Genomic DNA, 15,935 nt, shown 5'->3' on the forward strand with positions numbered 1-15,935 from the left:
GGATGCGCGCTCTTAGGCTGCGACTGCAATATGCGTCAGTGACCCTGGCCTGACATTGACGCTTGACTGGGTGTAAACCATGCGTCATATACCCACACGGGCGAGATCACGATGGCGCACGTTCGGCGCACAAGGTGCGACTGTCGCGAATGTGCACTACGATGAATATTAGGACGAAGTGAGCGTAGATCGCGATGCTCGTGATATTGCACCTTAACCACAGACGTGATAAGAGCTCGGTTACAGGGCCAGAGATAGAAACATTAATGAACGCATACTCAATCTCTTGGGGACCTCGATCTAAACCGACTACTCCGTCAATGCCCAACGATATAACACCAGGTCGTCACAGCACCTCAAAGTCCTTCAACCATCGGACTCATCATCAGCTTCAACACTCTCCGTCTCGCTTGGTGGCCTCCCTCCGCCTTGGCCACCCATGCCTTGCGGCAGTGAGCGACCTCCGAGCATGCTGTAGTAGGGTTAGTGTCAGCGTCCAAGCGGTGACGGTGGGAAGCATCGTACCCTGGTGGACCGGCCGGCCCTGCTCCAGGCATACTCATTCCCCCGGGCATACCCATACCTCCAGGCATACCTATACCTCCTCCAGGCATACCTATACCTCCTCCAGGCATACCCATACCTCCTCCAGGCATACCCATACCTCCTCCAGGCATACCCATACCTCCAGGCATACCCATCCCTTCACCGCCTGGCATGCCCATCCTTCCACCGCCTGGCATGCCCATCCCTCCACCGCCTGGCATGCCCATCCCTCCACCACCTGGCATACCCATGCCTCCTCCGGATGTTCCCACGCCTCCTCCGGGCACACCCATCCCAGCCATCCCAGAGGAACCCGTGCCGAGCGCTCCGGATCCCATAGTGATCCCGGACGGCCCTCCAATGTTCATGCCAGTAGGTCCCATACTAATTCCTGACGGCCCTCCAATGTTCATGTCAGTAGGCCCCATATTGATTCCGGAGGGTCCTCCTATGCTCCATCCGGACGGCCCCATGGTCATCCTGTGGACATGTCAACATTCACCACACACGCTACGGCAACCTCAACTCACCCAGGGATGCCACCGGCTCCGGAAATCATGCCTGCACCACATGCTCGTCAGTGATACCGTTCATAGAGTACACCGTGCTGAAGCTTCTCGAGCTGCAAGCGTCTTACCTCCGTTACCGGATGTAGTGACTATTGGGGGCTGTCCTGGTCTCTGCATCACGGTTACGTTGTACGGCGGCATGCCATTCATGCCAATCGTCTGAGATGCTACTGAGAGGCCACCGGGGTGGGGACCCCCGATTCTGCCATAGTCCATCATCACACCAGGTCCCCCATGAGCTATCATTGCTTGAGCCTCCATCATGTCTTGCTGCGCGTCCATGAGGTCTTCCATCATGTCTTGATACCAGGACATACTTGCTGCTTGAGTTGTTTGATCAGTGAGAGAAGCTGTAATTGCAGTGGTGTCTTAAGAAGCAGTAGTGAAACAGGCGATTGTCGGAAGATGTAGCAACTGGTGAAGACCACATTGACTTGGAGCCGCCCACGCGGGCAGCTCTACGTAGTTACGTAGTGTTTGCAGCACTGGGCTATGAACGTCAGCAGCCATGATCACTGAAGAGGAAACCCTAGCATAGCAGTAACTGGCCATATTCGGGCTGACTGGTGAACATGTTAGTCGAAGCGTCAAGTCTCGCGCTTTAAGTCGTCCGCCGTCCGGTCCTGTACTCTGAAGACCTGTTACTATCGCACCACTGTCTCTGGTCGAAGTTGCTTGTAGCGGGAGGCATCGTCACTCTCGATGATCTTTGAATCTCAACCTTCGAACAGCGGCACACCCCAAGCGTCCGAGAAGTCTACAGTTCGTCCCTCGCCATGAGACAATGCCATACCGTCCAGCGTCTTCATGTCCTCGTCGGACAAGCGCCGTACATCGAGATTCGAGCGTATGCGCTCGGGCGTGGCGCTCTTCCCAAGAGGTACGGTCCCTCTCTGTACCGCCCAGCTCTGCAATAGCTGGCCAACATCCATACCGTTCTTCTTTGCAAGTTCCAGCACCTTGGAGTCCTTCAGCAGAGTAGCACCGTCCGCCTTTTGACCCGCAAACGGGCTGTAGCACGTTGTGACGATGCCATGCTTCTTGCCGAAGTCGACGAGTTCGGTCTGAGGTAGCCACGGGTGGACTTCGATCTGGTTACAAGCAATAGGCACACCGTCTTCATGCGGGAGAAGCTCCTCAATGTCGGTGATGGAGAAATTGCTAACGCCGATTGCCTTTGTTTTGCCTTTCTTCACGCATGCTTGCATAGCCTGAAGCGTTGGCACAAAGCTACCCTCGAAGCCTTTCCGCCTTGCAAGATTGGCAGTAGAGTGCTCCCAGTCGACCACAGGCTTACCGTCTTCGAGATAGACCTGACCTTTTTCTTCGCGAGAAGTGTTGGGTCCAGATCGCGCTTCTTTCAGCGCTTCCTGAGACAGTGGCTTCCAGACGCACGGCCAGTGGGCGAGGTAGAGATCAATATACTCCAGACCCATGTTTGATAGGATCTTGTCCAAGCATAGTTCGACGTTGTCGGGATGGCCGAAATGCGGCCAGAACTGTGTACATAAGTCTACGTTGATACAAATATTAAGGAACTATCGGTACCTTAGAAGTGATGAAGAGGTCATTTCGTGGAATGCCCGACTCTCTGATAGCTTCACCGACCGCCTCATCTACACCATACATCCACGCACAATCAAGATGGCGGTAACCAGCTTTTAGTGCCGCAAGTGTGGCGTCTTTGGCCCATATCGTATCGCCTGGAGCCCACGTACCGTAGCCGACGGATGGTATCTCGATAGTCCTGCCACCGGCTGTCCGCAGCGAGCAAGACTTGGGAAGAGACATCATATTTCTTTTCAGTGTTCGTCAGCTTCCGAGTTTCCAGCGATGCGCAATGCTACTAATATGAGGTAAAGCCATAGTTGATGCTCTTACCTTACTACGTCATGGTATGGAGACATCTCAAGGGCACCTGCATCCACAAGCTGTTCAGTAATCTTTGGGTTGTCGTAATGACTACTAGTCAACCATCATCAACCGGATGAGCGATGCAAAATCACACTATCACACGGAGAACGCATTGATCTTTATTATTAAGTGTACACTTCGCCCGAGCCAAACCTGCCAGTCTCTGCGCTGTCCCTCGCCGAATAGTCGCAGTGAAGCAGCTCTAGGACCAATGCCACGCCCTCGGTCAACTATGCAGATGTGTAGGGCATGACTGACACTACCGCAAGCTGCATAATAGGCGGACCGACTTAAGAACTTGAGTACCTCCCCTCTCCACGCCGCTCGAGTCTAGTTTCACCATGCTCATCACAGTGGCGTCCCACGAAGCTTGTGTCCATCCCAACCGCTTGATTGTCGATGTCAGACACGAAGTACGCGGAGCGAAGGAAGGCGTCTCCGAGGATGACATATCCATGATCGCCTGCATCATGGACGTTGAGACGGTGGGCTTGCGAGCGATTGCTCTCCAGTCTTGGATGACCATTCAAGGGGACAGCTGGTGACGTGAGCTCGGTGAAAGGAGCAGAAATTGTCGACCGTCATCGCCGCTGAAAACAAAGCGAAGGCTGCCTTACTGATGTCCAGCGGAATCAGCAAGGACTGCAGCTTAGAGGTATGTGGAAGGTAGATGTCACTTGCCCGCTACGTTAGAGCGCAATCCACGTACCTGCTCTCGCTTGCGCCGGAGTACGGTGAGATTTACTGGAACACGTTGGTGGGAAGATACATGGCCGGGAGGCCAGTATCGAGATATGCCGTAAATCGTAACGACAGACCCATAGCTCGCGTACCCTGTGTATCCGAGACTAACAGCCTTGTCCAATTAACGTTCATGTACACCAGGATACTGTTACCCTTGTTGACCAAGTCCAGAACCCGAAGAGGTGGAGAGAATTTAGCGACATGATCTCCGCCGAACAACGAGATTCCGGTGGTATTCATGAGTTCGTCCATATACACGCTCAAGACTTTGCTCCTATAAGGGCTGGCTCGGCCATGCGTATCCGCGATCGTCGAGCGTGGCAACTGCAGGCTTTACACTGCACGGGGTTCATACGAGGCCGGACTCAGGCGTATTGTGCCAATCCTTGCCTGTTGCACTTCGGTAGCGAGACCGGTTATGAAGTCCGGATATCTGGAAGGTACCGATGCGTAATGTCTTATTGATAAAGTCACCCGCCAGGACGCTGGAGGAGTTCGCGTAAACAATGGTAATATCCGGCGAGACATATCGTTAAGTGTCTGAAATGTCCGGCTCGTCGAGCCGTCACCATCAATGCAGTCAACTATGGTGGGGAATGTTGGATTTGCCTTACATTCGCCACCTTCGCGATGACCGCACGTCTTACCTGGACGGTAGCCGCAGGTAGCATTTCCAGACAATACCCACACGACACTACTGCCTGTATCAATATCCAGGCAGGTTAGCCGTGGAAGCGAGCCGATGCTGATCTTGAGGTAGTCTGTCATGAGGATCAGTTGAGGAATGTATGGGAGACCTGCCGAGAAAGTGCCACTCACGAGCTAACCCATACTTGGAGGGCGCAACAGGCAGTGTTGAGGTCCCGCTTCCGTGTCGTACTGATAATTGTAAAGCGTCGTCCAAATGGAACCGTGACGACCTCAGGCTTGGTGTTGGCCGGAGGCGAAGACGACTCTCAGAAGCATAGCCAAGAGAATGATGATCGCAGAAGCGTCACAGGGGGATGGTCTCCATCGCGATGTGCCGGCCAGATGATATGGCCTGAAGATGATGCAATGGTATATAGGACCTCATTCCCAGCAGCATAAGCTGTCGTTATTCGCCCATCGCTACAGTGGGAAGCCGCAGAGCGGTTGCTGCTTTGGGATTCGTTACTTCTGTCTGTCGGATTCCCTGCGACACAAGCTAGTCGTGGCCACTACGTTGCTGCAGCAAGAAACTGCAGAGCCATTGTTGCTTCTGAGAGTGGTCACGTCCGTCCCACAGGGTTCGTGGCGGCGTGAAATGATTAAACGAATCCTCTGGTGCTTCGGGAAGCTGCAAAGGCATTGTGAACTTGAACATTCGTCACTGCCATCGTTGCACATTCGCAACTCGCCGTCACTGTTGAAGCGACCTTGGTAATGCCAAGATGAATTACCTTCGCCTAGCCCGGCACAGATTCTGGCATGCTGCATCACTTTGTATTGTGCAGAGTGAAAGGGGAAGGTGACAACCGCACAACTTCCGCAAGAAAGAGATGGCTTATGAGCTGCCTTTCAACGACTGTGAACTGACAAGCTCAACCAGCTTCTCCAGCTGGTTCGTCCATGCATCGCTAAAAACACGCTCAGAGAAGCGCCAACTGCTCTTCCTGGCTCGTTGGCGCATGGTGAAGGCTTCCTCCTCGGATAATGATAACGCTTTTGCGAAGCCGTCTGCAAACTCCTTCTCTGTTGTCGCGCGGAAGCCTGCAAGTACGAAGTCAGCGCATATAAGAGATACGACAAGGGACGTAAGTGGGAGACATGCCAGTAGGTTGACCGTCAATATCAACAACGATATCTGCTTTGGGCCCGCCAGAATCATTGACGACGCTAATCAGACCCGCGGCCTGATACTCCACCACTCCGATGCCGAAATGTTCGTTCCACATGCCGTTCACGCCTACTGAGCTAGACTTCAGAAACTCGAGAATTTGTGGCCATTTCGCGTTCACCACAAACTGCACACGATCCTTGATCTCCTGCGCTTGCAGGCGGAGCTTGTACACACGCTTCTCGTCGTGATCGTCTCGCACGCTACCAACGAGGATAAGGTTCGGTTTCGGTTCGGTGTCTGCGAGCTGCTTGTAGGTCTTGAGAAACGCGCTGAAGGCGTCGATGATTGTTTGATGCATCTTCTCAGGTCGGAACTGTGCGATGTAGAGCAAATTGCGAGTTCGAGCTTTCTCGCTCTCGTTGTTGAATGGAATCTTTGACTGCAGCTCTTCAACGGCACAAGGCGGGTAGACGACCGAGATGGGATGTACTTTTCGTCGCTGCGTTCGTGCTGGCGACCATAAGTGCGAGATATGATTGTGCGTCCAGCTGCTGTTGGTCATGACAACGTCCACCGAGCCACCAACCCAGCTGTACAGCTTCGCGAACAGCTCCCAGTAGAGCTGCTTGACCTTGCCCTTTGCGCCTCTGCCTAAGCCAGCATTTAGGCCATCTCCAGAAGCTAGCTCGGAATGAAGGCTCGAGAGCATATCGGTAGAGATGGTGGGGTAGTGAACGTATGCGCCTGTCGGCATGTGTGGGAACAGCCACTTGCCAAGCGCGAGCACGAAAGTGTAGCCCATCGTGTCCACGAGGATATCAGGGACGAGCAAGTTGAAGGCGTCCCAGCCAAGCATCAGGCTACCCAGGCTTTGACCTAGCAGGGTGAAGTGCGGCCATTTGGCAGACAAGACGTACTCCCGTGTGCTCAGGTACAAGAATGCGATTCTAGCTGGGCTAAGCTCGATGTTGAAGCGGTTGCGCACGTTAGTCAAGATCTGATCCTTCGATGCATCGTGGTCGCCAGTGTAGATTACACAAAGAGCGTTTGGGTAGCGACGCTGAGTGGCGAGGACAGCGGCGAAGAGTACTCGCTCACCGCCACCGCCGGCATTGCAGAAAGGGTGGAAGAAGCCAATCACGCCGGTGAAGTCCGCTGCACTCCGCTCGGTCTGCGAGGCAATGGGAGTCTTCTCGCCGTCGTTCACTTTCTCCCAGTCATCGTCTGACGAGGTGGTTAGAGGCGGTTGTGCATTAGATGATGCCGCACTTTGAGGGACCGCATCCTGTTCTGCTTGTGCTCGACTCAGCAGAAGCTCGCGCCTGTTCTGCGTCCTACTCCGGATGTTCGAGCCCAGTAACCGTCCAATCAGCCGGACGAGGTATGGTAAGAGCGCGAAAGTTGCCGCCGTACCAAGCAGCAACGCAAGCATGCTTGGCATCACCGCCATCTTTGAGTTCCGGGGTGGCATAGCCCAGACAATGTTCTCTTGATGTTATTGCATGTTGGTGGGTGAGCGTGGTTCTAGTGAGAGTGTCACAAACGTTTACTTGTTAGATGGTTCCTGCCGATGAACACGAACAGGAACACGTCAGACTTAACCATGCGTCGCCATGATCCCTGTCCTGTGCAGCGGCGTCCCCTTCCGTTTCCGCTTCCAGGGTCTGTTCGCAGAGCCGCAATTCTTGGGCTAGACTTCACTTACACTTCCGAAGCACGTGAGAGTGTCAATGTGCTTTCCCGAAAGGCACGATGGCCTCTTCGGCCTCACTCGGCACACTACGAACTTCCATACTACGTCTGCCGCCCGCAATCCGAGCGGCAGCATACCGCGCCTCTCTTGCTCGGTCTTTCTCTGCGTCCACCACACGGAGATTCAGTGTGGTTGATGTATGTGTCGCACCACCGACCTTTCTTCTGGACAGCCTCCACTCCCTCGGCCTACCATGGTACGCCGTCATCCCGACCACTGCCTTCGCGGTCCGCGGCCTTCTACTGTACTACTATGTCGGCCGTCCCAACCAAAAAGCCGCGCAGGTGTATTCGTACCTCCAACCTCTGGTAGCCGCTCGATTCGCACATAGACGCGAGACGCCTGAAGAGAAACAGAAGTGGAGGGACTGGGATCCTCCGTTAGACCGGTTTCGCCCCGTACTCTATGCAATCAATACCTCTTGGTGGAGGTCTTCGGAGACGCGGCGAATCGCCAAACAGTTCAATGCCGCGCCTTCACGTCTGAAAGGTTTGCTTAACTTCGGCGTGTTGATTGCTATGACTGAGTCTCTGCGGATGAAGAGTGGCAGCAGGGAAGGATTGCTGCCATTACTGGTGAACTCGGTCCAGTGGTCCCGAGAGTTTGTGATGTCGAGAGTACCGGACCGCCAGGGCGGGTCTCCTGAAACACATGCTTCGCCGTCCTCACCGAACCCCGCAACTGCGCCGGTAGGGTCGAGAGCGTCGCAAACTACGACACCTTCAGGCGAAGGGTTCATAAAAGATAGTGTGGAATTAGCTCCTACAGGAGCTAGAAACGATCTTAAAGCTGATTTACAGGACTCATTAGATATGACCTTCCAACCTACACTTTCACAGGACGAACAGCTTGCCGCGCGCTTGGAGCAAGCCCGCGTCGTAGACGAGCAAGGCAGCATCACGTACGACATGACGAAGTTAGCACCTGCGCCTGACCCTGAGCCGGCGTACGCAGCATACCTTGATCCGTCTCTGCACACAGAGGGGCTCCCATGGTGTCCCGACCTCGCCATGCCGGATCCGACGGGGATCCTACCGGCTGCTATGGTCGCCATCATGGTGGCTAACACTTTCAACGCCGCCGCCGCAGCGGCAGCAGCCAAGGCGCGTTCGGGCACTTCGGATGGGTTGGCGTCAATGCCGGACAGTGCAGTAGCAATCGACAAAGCAGTGAAGGAGGGCGTGCCTGTAACCAAGGGCGCACCGGCTCGCCCGCTTCTGAACCGCTTCCAGAACCTCTTTCCACCACTGACAAGGTGGCAACGCGTCTATCTTCTTGTCGCGTGCGCGTTCGGTTGGCTGGTGCAGCAGTGGCCCGCCGCGTTACTGCTCTACTTCATCTCAAACATCGCCATTGCTGCAGTGCAGCAGCAATTCCTCAGGGCCCACTACCCTGTCCGGAGGCCCATCAGACCCTGTGCGCGGCCTTTGAGGCAGAAGGTGCGGAAGGCTTGGTCATGATGAGAGTCTCATAGACATTACACCGCTATAGATGTACATATCTTACACTCTACTCCATCAAACCGTCCCACCCCACCCCATCACACCTTCTCCTCACCCTCCCTCCTCCCAAATGCATAAACAACCCCACACCCAACCACATTCGCCGCGCACAAACCCAACGTCGCACCCCTCACCAACCCTCTCGCGCCAAACCTCGACACAAAGTGTGCCTGCCTTCGCCGCGACGCGAGGACAAAGTATGCGGCACTCCAGGCTGCTGTTAAGCCTGCAGCGTCCTTTTTGTAGCCATTGACATTCAGGTAGGAGGAGAAGAGGAGGACGGGCGGGAAGAGCATGGGGAAGACTTGGAAGGGGCGGAGGTGTTGGGCTGCTATTAGGGTTGCTAACAACGATGGGGGCAGAGCGTTCTCTGGAGGTAGGTTCAATTAGTTGTGGTTGTGGTTGGGACTGTAGTGGGTGTAGACTCACCTCCCCATGCGAAGGCATATTGGAAGGCGCCTTGTTCTGCCTTCTCGGCTGTGTCTTTTGACGGCATGGGCATTTTGGCTGATTGTGTCTGAGGTGATGGATGCTGTATATGGTGGGTGTGATCTGCGTGTCGCTGGGCTATGAGGTTCCAATGCTACGGCGCCATGCTAGCCTGACACTTTAAAAGGGTAGTACTGTTCTTGAGGATGTCGCGGGTCCGAATAGGGTAGGTACGAAAGTGCACGTGCTTCCAGAGGTCTCACAATATGAAGCTCGTCTCGTGGTGAGCGTGGCGGCCACCTCGGCAGGGTCTCGAGGCACTTCCGACCGGGCAATCTGTCAACACCATTAGATTTCGACACATGTTGCGAACACCCTCTGATTCTCTTGTCGCATCGCAAGCAACAACTTGGAGAGACATAGCCGCTTTCGGTCCAATCAGCGCACCACAGATGTGCTAAGTTCTCACCCTCCACGCCTCCCTCTCACCCACCACCACCGCTCCATCTTGGACCGACCCCACCACCATTATCCCACCGCGCCTCGAGCGCATCATTTCCAACCATGCCCGAAAAAGAACCCAACGGCACCCACCGCACCCACCACGACGGCAGCACCAACCGGACCTACACCGTCGAACAAAAAGCCGCCGTGCTCCGCATAAAACGCTGCTCCCCCACCGACTTCTACGCCATCCTCAACCTCTCCGAAACCAAAACAACATGCACCGACGCCGACATCAAGAAAGCCTACCGCAAGGTCTCCCTCCTCACGCACCCGGACAAGAACGGCTACGAAGGCGCGGATGAGGCGTTCAAGATGGTTAGCAGAGCGTTTCAGGTGTTGAGTGATAAGGAGAAGAGGGAGAGGTATGATCGGTTTGGGGGGGATCCGGAGAGTAGGTTCGGTGGAGGTGGGAGTGCGAGTGGTGCCAGTCCGTTTGCTGGGTTTGCTTCGCAGAGGGGACCAGGTGGTGGTGGGGGAAGGGGAGGACCGATGTTCGAGGAGGAGATTAGTCCGGAGGAGTTGTTTAGGCAGTTCTTCAGTGGTGGGATGGGTGGCGGCTTTGGGGGACCGTTTGGTGAGTACAGACGAAGCCGTGGAGAGCGCAATACGGACGGTCAGGCTAATATGATGTGCGTTATACAGGCGGCGGCATGTTCGCCGGCCCCGGCTTCGCCTTCAACATCGGCGGCGGTGGTGGCGGACCCGGCATCCGCATCCACCAATTCGGCGGCGACAGACCACGACGAAGACCGCATAACCACGAGAACGTACAACCCGCCTCCCTCTTCTCGGCCCTCCAATCACTACTACCGCTTCTTCTGCTCTTCGTCTTACCTTTACTCTCCAGCCTCTTCTCCGGAGGCGCCTCCGGACCCAGCGGGCCAAGTATACGTCTTGACGCCGCCGTACCACCTCACACATTACAACACGTGTCCAATCGATTAAACGTACCATACTGGGTCGAACCAAACCGGGTGCAAGACTATACCGCGAGGAAGTGGCGGGATCTGGATAAAGTGGCCGAGGGGAAGTTTATTGGCCATCTGAGCGCGGAGTGTGAGTGGGAGATGGCGGAGCGGCAGCGGTTGGCGCAGGAGGCGCAGGGCTTCTTTTGGACAGATCAGGAGAAGTTGGAGAGGGCGCGAAGGATGGAAATGCCGAGCTGTGGGAAGTTGCAGGGGTATGGGTATCGCGTGGGTTATTGAGGGGTGACGAGATGTGTGTTTTGTGAAGCGTCTTTTGTGGCATGGTGTTGCGGCGCTTTGCATATATGAACGGTTTGACTTTTGGGATTGTCTCGAACCGCGCCTGCCGCGAATTACGACTCGGATCCAATCCTGCTCTGCGCCCATCCTTTGCCCTCCTCTCGCTTGCAACCAGTCACATCGCGAAACTGGGAGAAGTGCGCGCGGAGCAGCCGTATGTCGATCCGACTTACTCACGGGAAGCTGCCAGTTTCGTGACAAGCAGGACGATTGCCGTCAGGTGTAGCTAGTTAGCTATTTCTGTCGATCGAGACGTCACCCAGTCGCGGCACACCATGATCTTCTGCTGAGCCCGTCTGGAGGCATGGCGTATGCAGCATGAAGTATGCACTGCTCAACCTCTCCATGCACCGCTCATCGCCCCGGCCGCCTGGCGCGCATGTTAGACTCATGAACTTTTGGCGAAACCCTAAGGAGCTTATGCCTCCCTTGCGATCGTAAGTGTTTCGTGCTGCGCATTAGACGCTCACTCGATCAATCATCGCCCTCTAGCAGCCAACCAAGCCGTAGTAAGACTGCCACGCTCTCCCATACCCGTTCGCCATTCAATATTAAGCTTCGCCAACGGCAAACGGCCGGCAACAGTGCCATCCTCCACCTTCCCTACTCCTCCATCTTCCTCGAGCAAGAACATGACCTGCTCGATATCCCTCGGCTTCAACACCACAGCCTCCATCTCCTCCCCACCATTGACAGCCCGACTGGCAATGCCCTCCTTCCCATCAAGCCACACCTTCTCCAGCACCGCGGCCATCTCACCCACATTTTCCAATTGCGCCTCCAAGACCCACTGCCGGCCCCCTGCCTTCTCCCTCCGCTTCCGCTCGGTAGCCTTACTCCTAACAGCAATCAAGTGCTGCGCAACGAACTGATACAACTTTCTAAAACTCCTCGCCCGGCCTCCACTCGCACCACCGTCATCACCGCGAAGCGTCTCCGTATACGAGACTGTTACGGCGAGGACGTGCGAGCCTTCCTCCTTCAGCTCGTGCGCTAGTGTGCGCTGCAGCGTCGTTGCTAGTGGGAGCTCACCGTCACCTTCCTCGGCATTGTCCGCTTTGGTGAGTTCGAGATGCGTGCCAGATGGATCGTTAGGAGTTTGTAGTTCTGCAGTTACTCTCACGCCACTAACGCTCCGCTTTTCGATGTGCTGGATCTCATTGTTGACGCATAACGTGCAGGCGAATGTTTCGCCTACATATGCGGCGCCGAAGGCGGAAGGGAGGGTCAGGAGTGGCACGAGCGGAAAGGTTGAAGGCTCCTTGGTAGACGAACCTGGGTATGCTACGGAAGCTTCAGGCGGAATGTCAATGCCATGGCCGAAGTTAGTGGGCGGAAGAGGTGTTTGCGACGCTAGTGATGGTCGCGAGAGGCGGAGCACTTTCAGACTGACGGCGTGTGGTCCGCCAGGCGCGGGGACAGCTTGATCGCGTTGCTGAGCCATGTATGTTTACATTGTCGATCACACACGAAAGTAGGAGAACTGAAGGTGGGGGCCAAAGCTGCCACTGGAATGCATTCAATGCTTGAATGCATGTGAAAAGGGTCCAGGTTCACATGCTTTTTGCTCTTCAATCACCACAACCGTGCACGACTCACACAGCGTCTAGTCCACACTCGCAAGCTGCTCAATGACCCAAGTCAACGACAGTGAAAAGATACCGCTCCCGCGAGCGTCTTCGCTTTACCTCCTTACCAACACACCAAAGGGTGAGTAATCAAATACAATACGGAGATACATTTCTGCAACAATGCGCCTGACCTCTACCAGGCCGCGCCGTATTCGCAGGCTGTTTCATAACCGCCGGAACAGTCCTAGAGACCTGCCCTGTCCTTGTCCTAGATCCGACTGAGAATACTGAACACATAGAGAAAACGTCGCTATACCACTACACGTACAACTGGCCGCTGCCGTCAACAAGCAACAAGGGTCAACCAAGCAAGAAGACTCAAACTCAAGCCGTCGTCTTCGGCCTCGGCTCCTTGTTCAATCATTCCGCATCACGGCAGAACGTGGGGTGGACGAGAGATGTACCGAACCAGCTCGTTATATACCGTGCGTTAAGAAATGTTGAGGAAGGCGAGGAATTGTGCATCTCGTACGGGGATCGCTTAACGTTCGTCGATGCTGACACACCTGAGGATGACAGCGATGATGTGAATGTACTTGAGAATCTGCTGGAGAAGATAGAGCTGGCTTGAGGTCAAACCAGGTACTGTATGCCCGGCGGACATTTCTGTACAGCGCCGCCAACCGAACTTTAGATTGGATTGTAGGATACGAAATCGGGTCAGAGTTGTGCCACCAAAAGCTCAGCTCCCCAGCGCCTTGCGGTAAGCATGCAACGAAAAACGAAGAGCATGCCTCTCATCAAAGCGTACCTATCCTGCAACCTTCAGCCCATTCGCCGCCTCAACCCCAGCACCACCGCCGTCTTCTACAGCATCGTCCTCCTCCTCTGCCGTCTCCACCTCCTCTCTCTGACTCTCCTCCCTCAACTCATAAGCAAGCTCAAAGCACTCCGCCAACAACGCCGTCACACTAGCCTGGCCCTCGGGAATATCGTTCCCAACCATGAACTTACCATCCTTCTTCATGTTATCGATACTATTCAACTTCATCGAATACGGATACAACTCTCTCGGACTATCCACGCCGCCCGACCGCTTGACTTCAATCAAACACCGCTTCAGCGTCAGCAGCTGATTATAGATCGGCAACAACGCTTCGGAGACCGGTTCGGAGGAGATGATGTACTGGTATATGAACGCGTAACATTTGCGGAGGAGATAGAGGAGGGTGCGTTGTTCGTAGAGCTCTGCGGGGTTTCCTTCGGCGTCGACGAAGTTGCCGTCGACTCGTGATTCGTCGATGCGGTCGAGTTGGCGTTGGTAGGAGTAGAGGTCTGTTTCGCGCAGGGACCAGGCGTGGGTGAGGTTCATTTGCTCGAGGGTGTTGCGGATTTTGAGCAGTTTGTCGTATTGGTCATGGAAGCGGTCGGAGATATGGCCTTGTCTGAATGAAGGTCAGTACGGATATGCTGCGCAGTTTATGGATATCGATGGGAGCGTACTTCACTTGGATGATTTCGACCCAGAGTAAGCACCGTGCCAGCAACGCGCGGACGATGGTTGGGCCGTCAGAGCTCTTGTCGTCGGTCAAGCTTAGCTGCAGGAAGCGCTCGGCGTATACTTGCTCGGCGCTTTTGCCTGTATGTTCATCGCGCATCTGGTGCATCTCCTCTTGGATCTGGAGTAGTTCTTTCTCAAACTCCTGCACCTCTTTTGCAGGAAACTGCACGGTGTCAGCAACTCGCTGGCACATTGTATCCGTGTATGTGCGTTTGTATACATACCCTCGACCGCGTATTACAAGCCGACAACGAGCGCAATATGCTCACCAACTTATCGTACGTGCCCATCATCTCCGGATCCAACCGGCTCAAACTGGACTGTAAATCGTGAAGCTTTTGCTGACACACATGTATTCTCGCCTCCAGCAGCGTGATCATGTGCGTGCTATGCGAGTCTTTGCCTCGCGCGATTGAGGCCTGCCATTGCTCGAGATGATGGCTGATACTCTCAAGATCCTTTGGCGAATAGAACCCAGCCTCGATAAGATGGTCCAGTAAGCGCTTAACAGTGCTGATAGCACTATACACTGCCGGGGCCTCGGAGTTGCGACCGATGGTCAGGAAGAAAAGCGAGATGAGTTGGAAGCAATCGTCGAGCACCGTGTCTACGCGGTTTTGCTCGTCGGGCTTCGTAACGCGGATTTGATTCAGGCGACCTACTTCGTCGACGAGTTGGTTGTAGTACTTCACGACGTCGGCGGATTTGACGTAGGTGCTGCGGTCTTGCTTGAGGATGCTCAGGTGGTCGCGGATGGTGAGGATGCGGTCGAGGATCGGTTGTTCCTTAGGGTCGAGCGGGATGCGGTGTGCCGGTGAGTCTGTCATGGTCGTATGTATCCACGCTCTCCAAAAGCTTATCAGTGCTGTGTTGGGTGTATTTGAGTGACGGTGTTGTTCGATATCGATGGGCACGAGACTAGTAAAAGGCACCAACACAGCCCACCTTCTCCGCACCGCGGCGTGTCATGTCATGCACCATGTGGGAGCCTCGGGCCCGCCGGCAGCCGACGGAGAAACGAAAGACCGGGCTACCTTGCCAAGACTCCGGCCGACAATTTCGCACACTGCGTGCATAGAGCCGCATTCGACACTTCACTCAGCCAACCATCACCGCGAAGAAGCCTCTCACGACATCCGATCGCTGAGAGCATCGCGCCGAACCAAACCATCCTTCACCACTTAGTCGTTCACGAATCATCACAATGTCGACCGCCGAGCTCGCAACCTCCTACGCCGCCCTCATCCTCGCCGATGACGGTGTCGAGATCACTGTACGATTGCATCCTCCTAAAACGTTGATCCAGCATGGTTCCTGACCCTCTCTACAGGCCGACAAGCTCAACTCCCTCATCCAAGCGGCCAAAGTCCCTGACGTCGAGCCCATTTGGGCCACCCTGTTCGCCAAGGCTCTCGAAGGCAAGGATGTGAGGGATATGCTCATGAACACTGGCGGTGGCGGCGCTGCTGCTCCTGCGGCGGCTGCTGCTGCGGGTCCCGCTGCGGGTGGTGCGGCGCCTGCTGCTGAGGAGGCTGCGCCGGCGGCGGAGGAGAAGAAGGAAGAAGGTATGTCGCAGTCTTACCATCGTATTCGAAGTATGAACGCGCTGTATACTGACTCGTTGCGTTTACAGCCAAGGAGGAGTCCGACGAGGACATGGGCTTCGGTCTATTCGACTAAGCGCGCAATGCTACTGCTGAGGTCTGTGGGCATAGATGTGGAGCTCGCGTGGGACTGCGCTGTTTTAACCGGCACTTGAATGGTTGGTACGGT

At 55.1% G+C, this 15,935-nt stretch overlaps 10 protein-coding genes across 10 annotated transcripts; 4 read left to right on the forward strand and 6 right to left on the reverse strand.

The window, feature by feature from the left end:
• Positions 1-366: 366 nt before the first annotated feature.
• On the reverse strand, positions 367-1,409 carry BAUCODRAFT_147651 (uncharacterized protein; the record flags this gene model as incomplete). Its single annotated transcript, XM_007677705.1, has 4 exons — positions 367-472; positions 526-1,026; positions 1,077-1,107; positions 1,184-1,409. The coding sequence occupies 4 exons, from the start codon at positions 1,407-1,409 to the stop codon at positions 367-369; spliced, it is 864 nt and encodes a 287-aa protein (XP_007675895.1).
• A 422-nt stretch (positions 1,410-1,831) lies between these two features.
• Positions 1,832-2,906, reverse strand: BAUCODRAFT_68975 (uncharacterized protein; the record flags this gene model as incomplete). The annotated part of the gene is made up of 2 exons (XM_007677288.1): positions 1,832-2,614; positions 2,664-2,906. The coding sequence occupies 2 exons, from the start codon at positions 2,904-2,906 to the stop codon at positions 1,832-1,834; spliced, it is 1,026 nt and encodes a 341-aa protein (XP_007675478.1).
• A 138-nt stretch (positions 2,907-3,044) lies between these two features.
• Positions 3,045-3,805, forward strand: BAUCODRAFT_33315 (uncharacterized protein). Its single transcript, XM_007677102.1, has 2 exons — positions 3,045-3,645; positions 3,711-3,805. Exon 1 carries the CDS (start codon positions 3,371-3,373, stop codon positions 3,572-3,574), a length of 204 nt encoding a protein of 67 aa, XP_007675292.1. The 5' UTR covers positions 3,045-3,370; the 3' UTR covers positions 3,575-3,645; positions 3,711-3,805.
• A 1,493-nt stretch (positions 3,806-5,298) lies between these two features.
• Positions 5,299-7,024, reverse strand: BAUCODRAFT_122025 (glycosyltransferase family 4 protein; the record flags this gene model as incomplete). The annotated part of the gene is made up of 2 exons (XM_007677706.1): positions 5,299-5,504; positions 5,566-7,024. The coding sequence occupies 2 exons, from the start codon at positions 7,022-7,024 to the stop codon at positions 5,299-5,301; spliced, it is 1,665 nt and encodes a 554-aa protein (XP_007675896.1).
• A 302-nt stretch (positions 7,025-7,326) lies between these two features.
• BAUCODRAFT_68205 (uncharacterized protein) lies at positions 7,327-8,787 on the forward strand (the record flags this gene model as incomplete). The annotated part of the gene is made up of 3 exons (XM_007677221.1): positions 7,327-7,932; positions 8,128-8,385; positions 8,503-8,787. The coding sequence occupies 3 exons, from the start codon at positions 7,327-7,329 to the stop codon at positions 8,785-8,787; spliced, it is 1,149 nt and encodes a 382-aa protein (XP_007675411.1).
• An 80-nt stretch (positions 8,788-8,867) lies between these two features.
• Positions 8,868-9,325, reverse strand: BAUCODRAFT_68808 (uncharacterized protein; the record flags this gene model as incomplete). The annotated part of the gene is made up of 2 exons (XM_007677273.1): positions 8,868-9,199; positions 9,259-9,325. 2 exons carry the CDS (start codon positions 9,323-9,325, stop codon positions 8,868-8,870), a joined length of 399 nt encoding a protein of 132 aa, XP_007675463.1.
• Positions 9,326-9,549: 224 nt separating this feature from the next.
• Positions 9,550-11,239, forward strand: BAUCODRAFT_458981 (uncharacterized protein). The gene is made up of 2 exons (XM_007677707.1): positions 9,550-10,339; positions 10,408-11,239. The coding sequence occupies exons 1-2, from the start codon at positions 9,823-9,825 to the stop codon at positions 10,968-10,970; spliced, it is 1,080 nt and encodes a 359-aa protein (XP_007675897.1). The 5' UTR covers positions 9,550-9,822; the 3' UTR covers positions 10,971-11,239.
• Positions 11,240-11,508: 269 nt separating this feature from the next.
• BAUCODRAFT_67883 (uncharacterized protein) lies at positions 11,509-12,474 on the reverse strand (the record flags this gene model as incomplete). The annotated part of the gene is made up of 1 exon (XM_007677200.1): positions 11,509-12,474. The coding sequence occupies one exon, from the start codon at positions 12,472-12,474 to the stop codon at positions 11,509-11,511; it is 966 nt and encodes a 321-aa protein (XP_007675390.1).
• A 576-nt stretch (positions 12,475-13,050) lies between these two features.
• BAUCODRAFT_33322 (uncharacterized protein) lies at positions 13,051-15,089 on the reverse strand. Its single transcript, XM_007677103.1, has 3 exons — positions 14,387-15,089; positions 14,105-14,325; positions 13,051-14,046 (listed from the first exon to the last, which is right to left on the reverse strand). The coding sequence occupies exons 1-3, from the start codon at positions 14,987-14,989 to the stop codon at positions 13,413-13,415; spliced, it is 1,458 nt and encodes a 485-aa protein (XP_007675293.1). The 5' UTR covers positions 14,990-15,089; the 3' UTR covers positions 13,051-13,412.
• A 277-nt stretch (positions 15,090-15,366) lies between these two features.
• BAUCODRAFT_88569 (uncharacterized protein) lies at positions 15,367-15,875 on the forward strand (the record flags this gene model as incomplete). The annotated part of the gene is made up of 3 exons (XM_007677334.1): positions 15,367-15,435; positions 15,493-15,727; positions 15,796-15,875. 3 exons carry the CDS (start codon positions 15,367-15,369, stop codon positions 15,840-15,842), a joined length of 351 nt encoding a protein of 116 aa, XP_007675524.1. The 3' UTR covers positions 15,843-15,875.
• Positions 15,876-15,935: the final 60 nt, after the last annotated feature.

The sequence above is a fragment of the Baudoinia panamericana genome, assembly GCF_000338955.1.
Source record: "Baudoinia panamericana UAMH 10762 unplaced genomic scaffold BAUCOscaffold_5, whole genome shotgun sequence".
Lineage (NCBI taxonomy): Eukaryota > Fungi > Ascomycota > Dothideomycetes > Mycosphaerellales > Teratosphaeriaceae > Baudoinia > Baudoinia panamericana.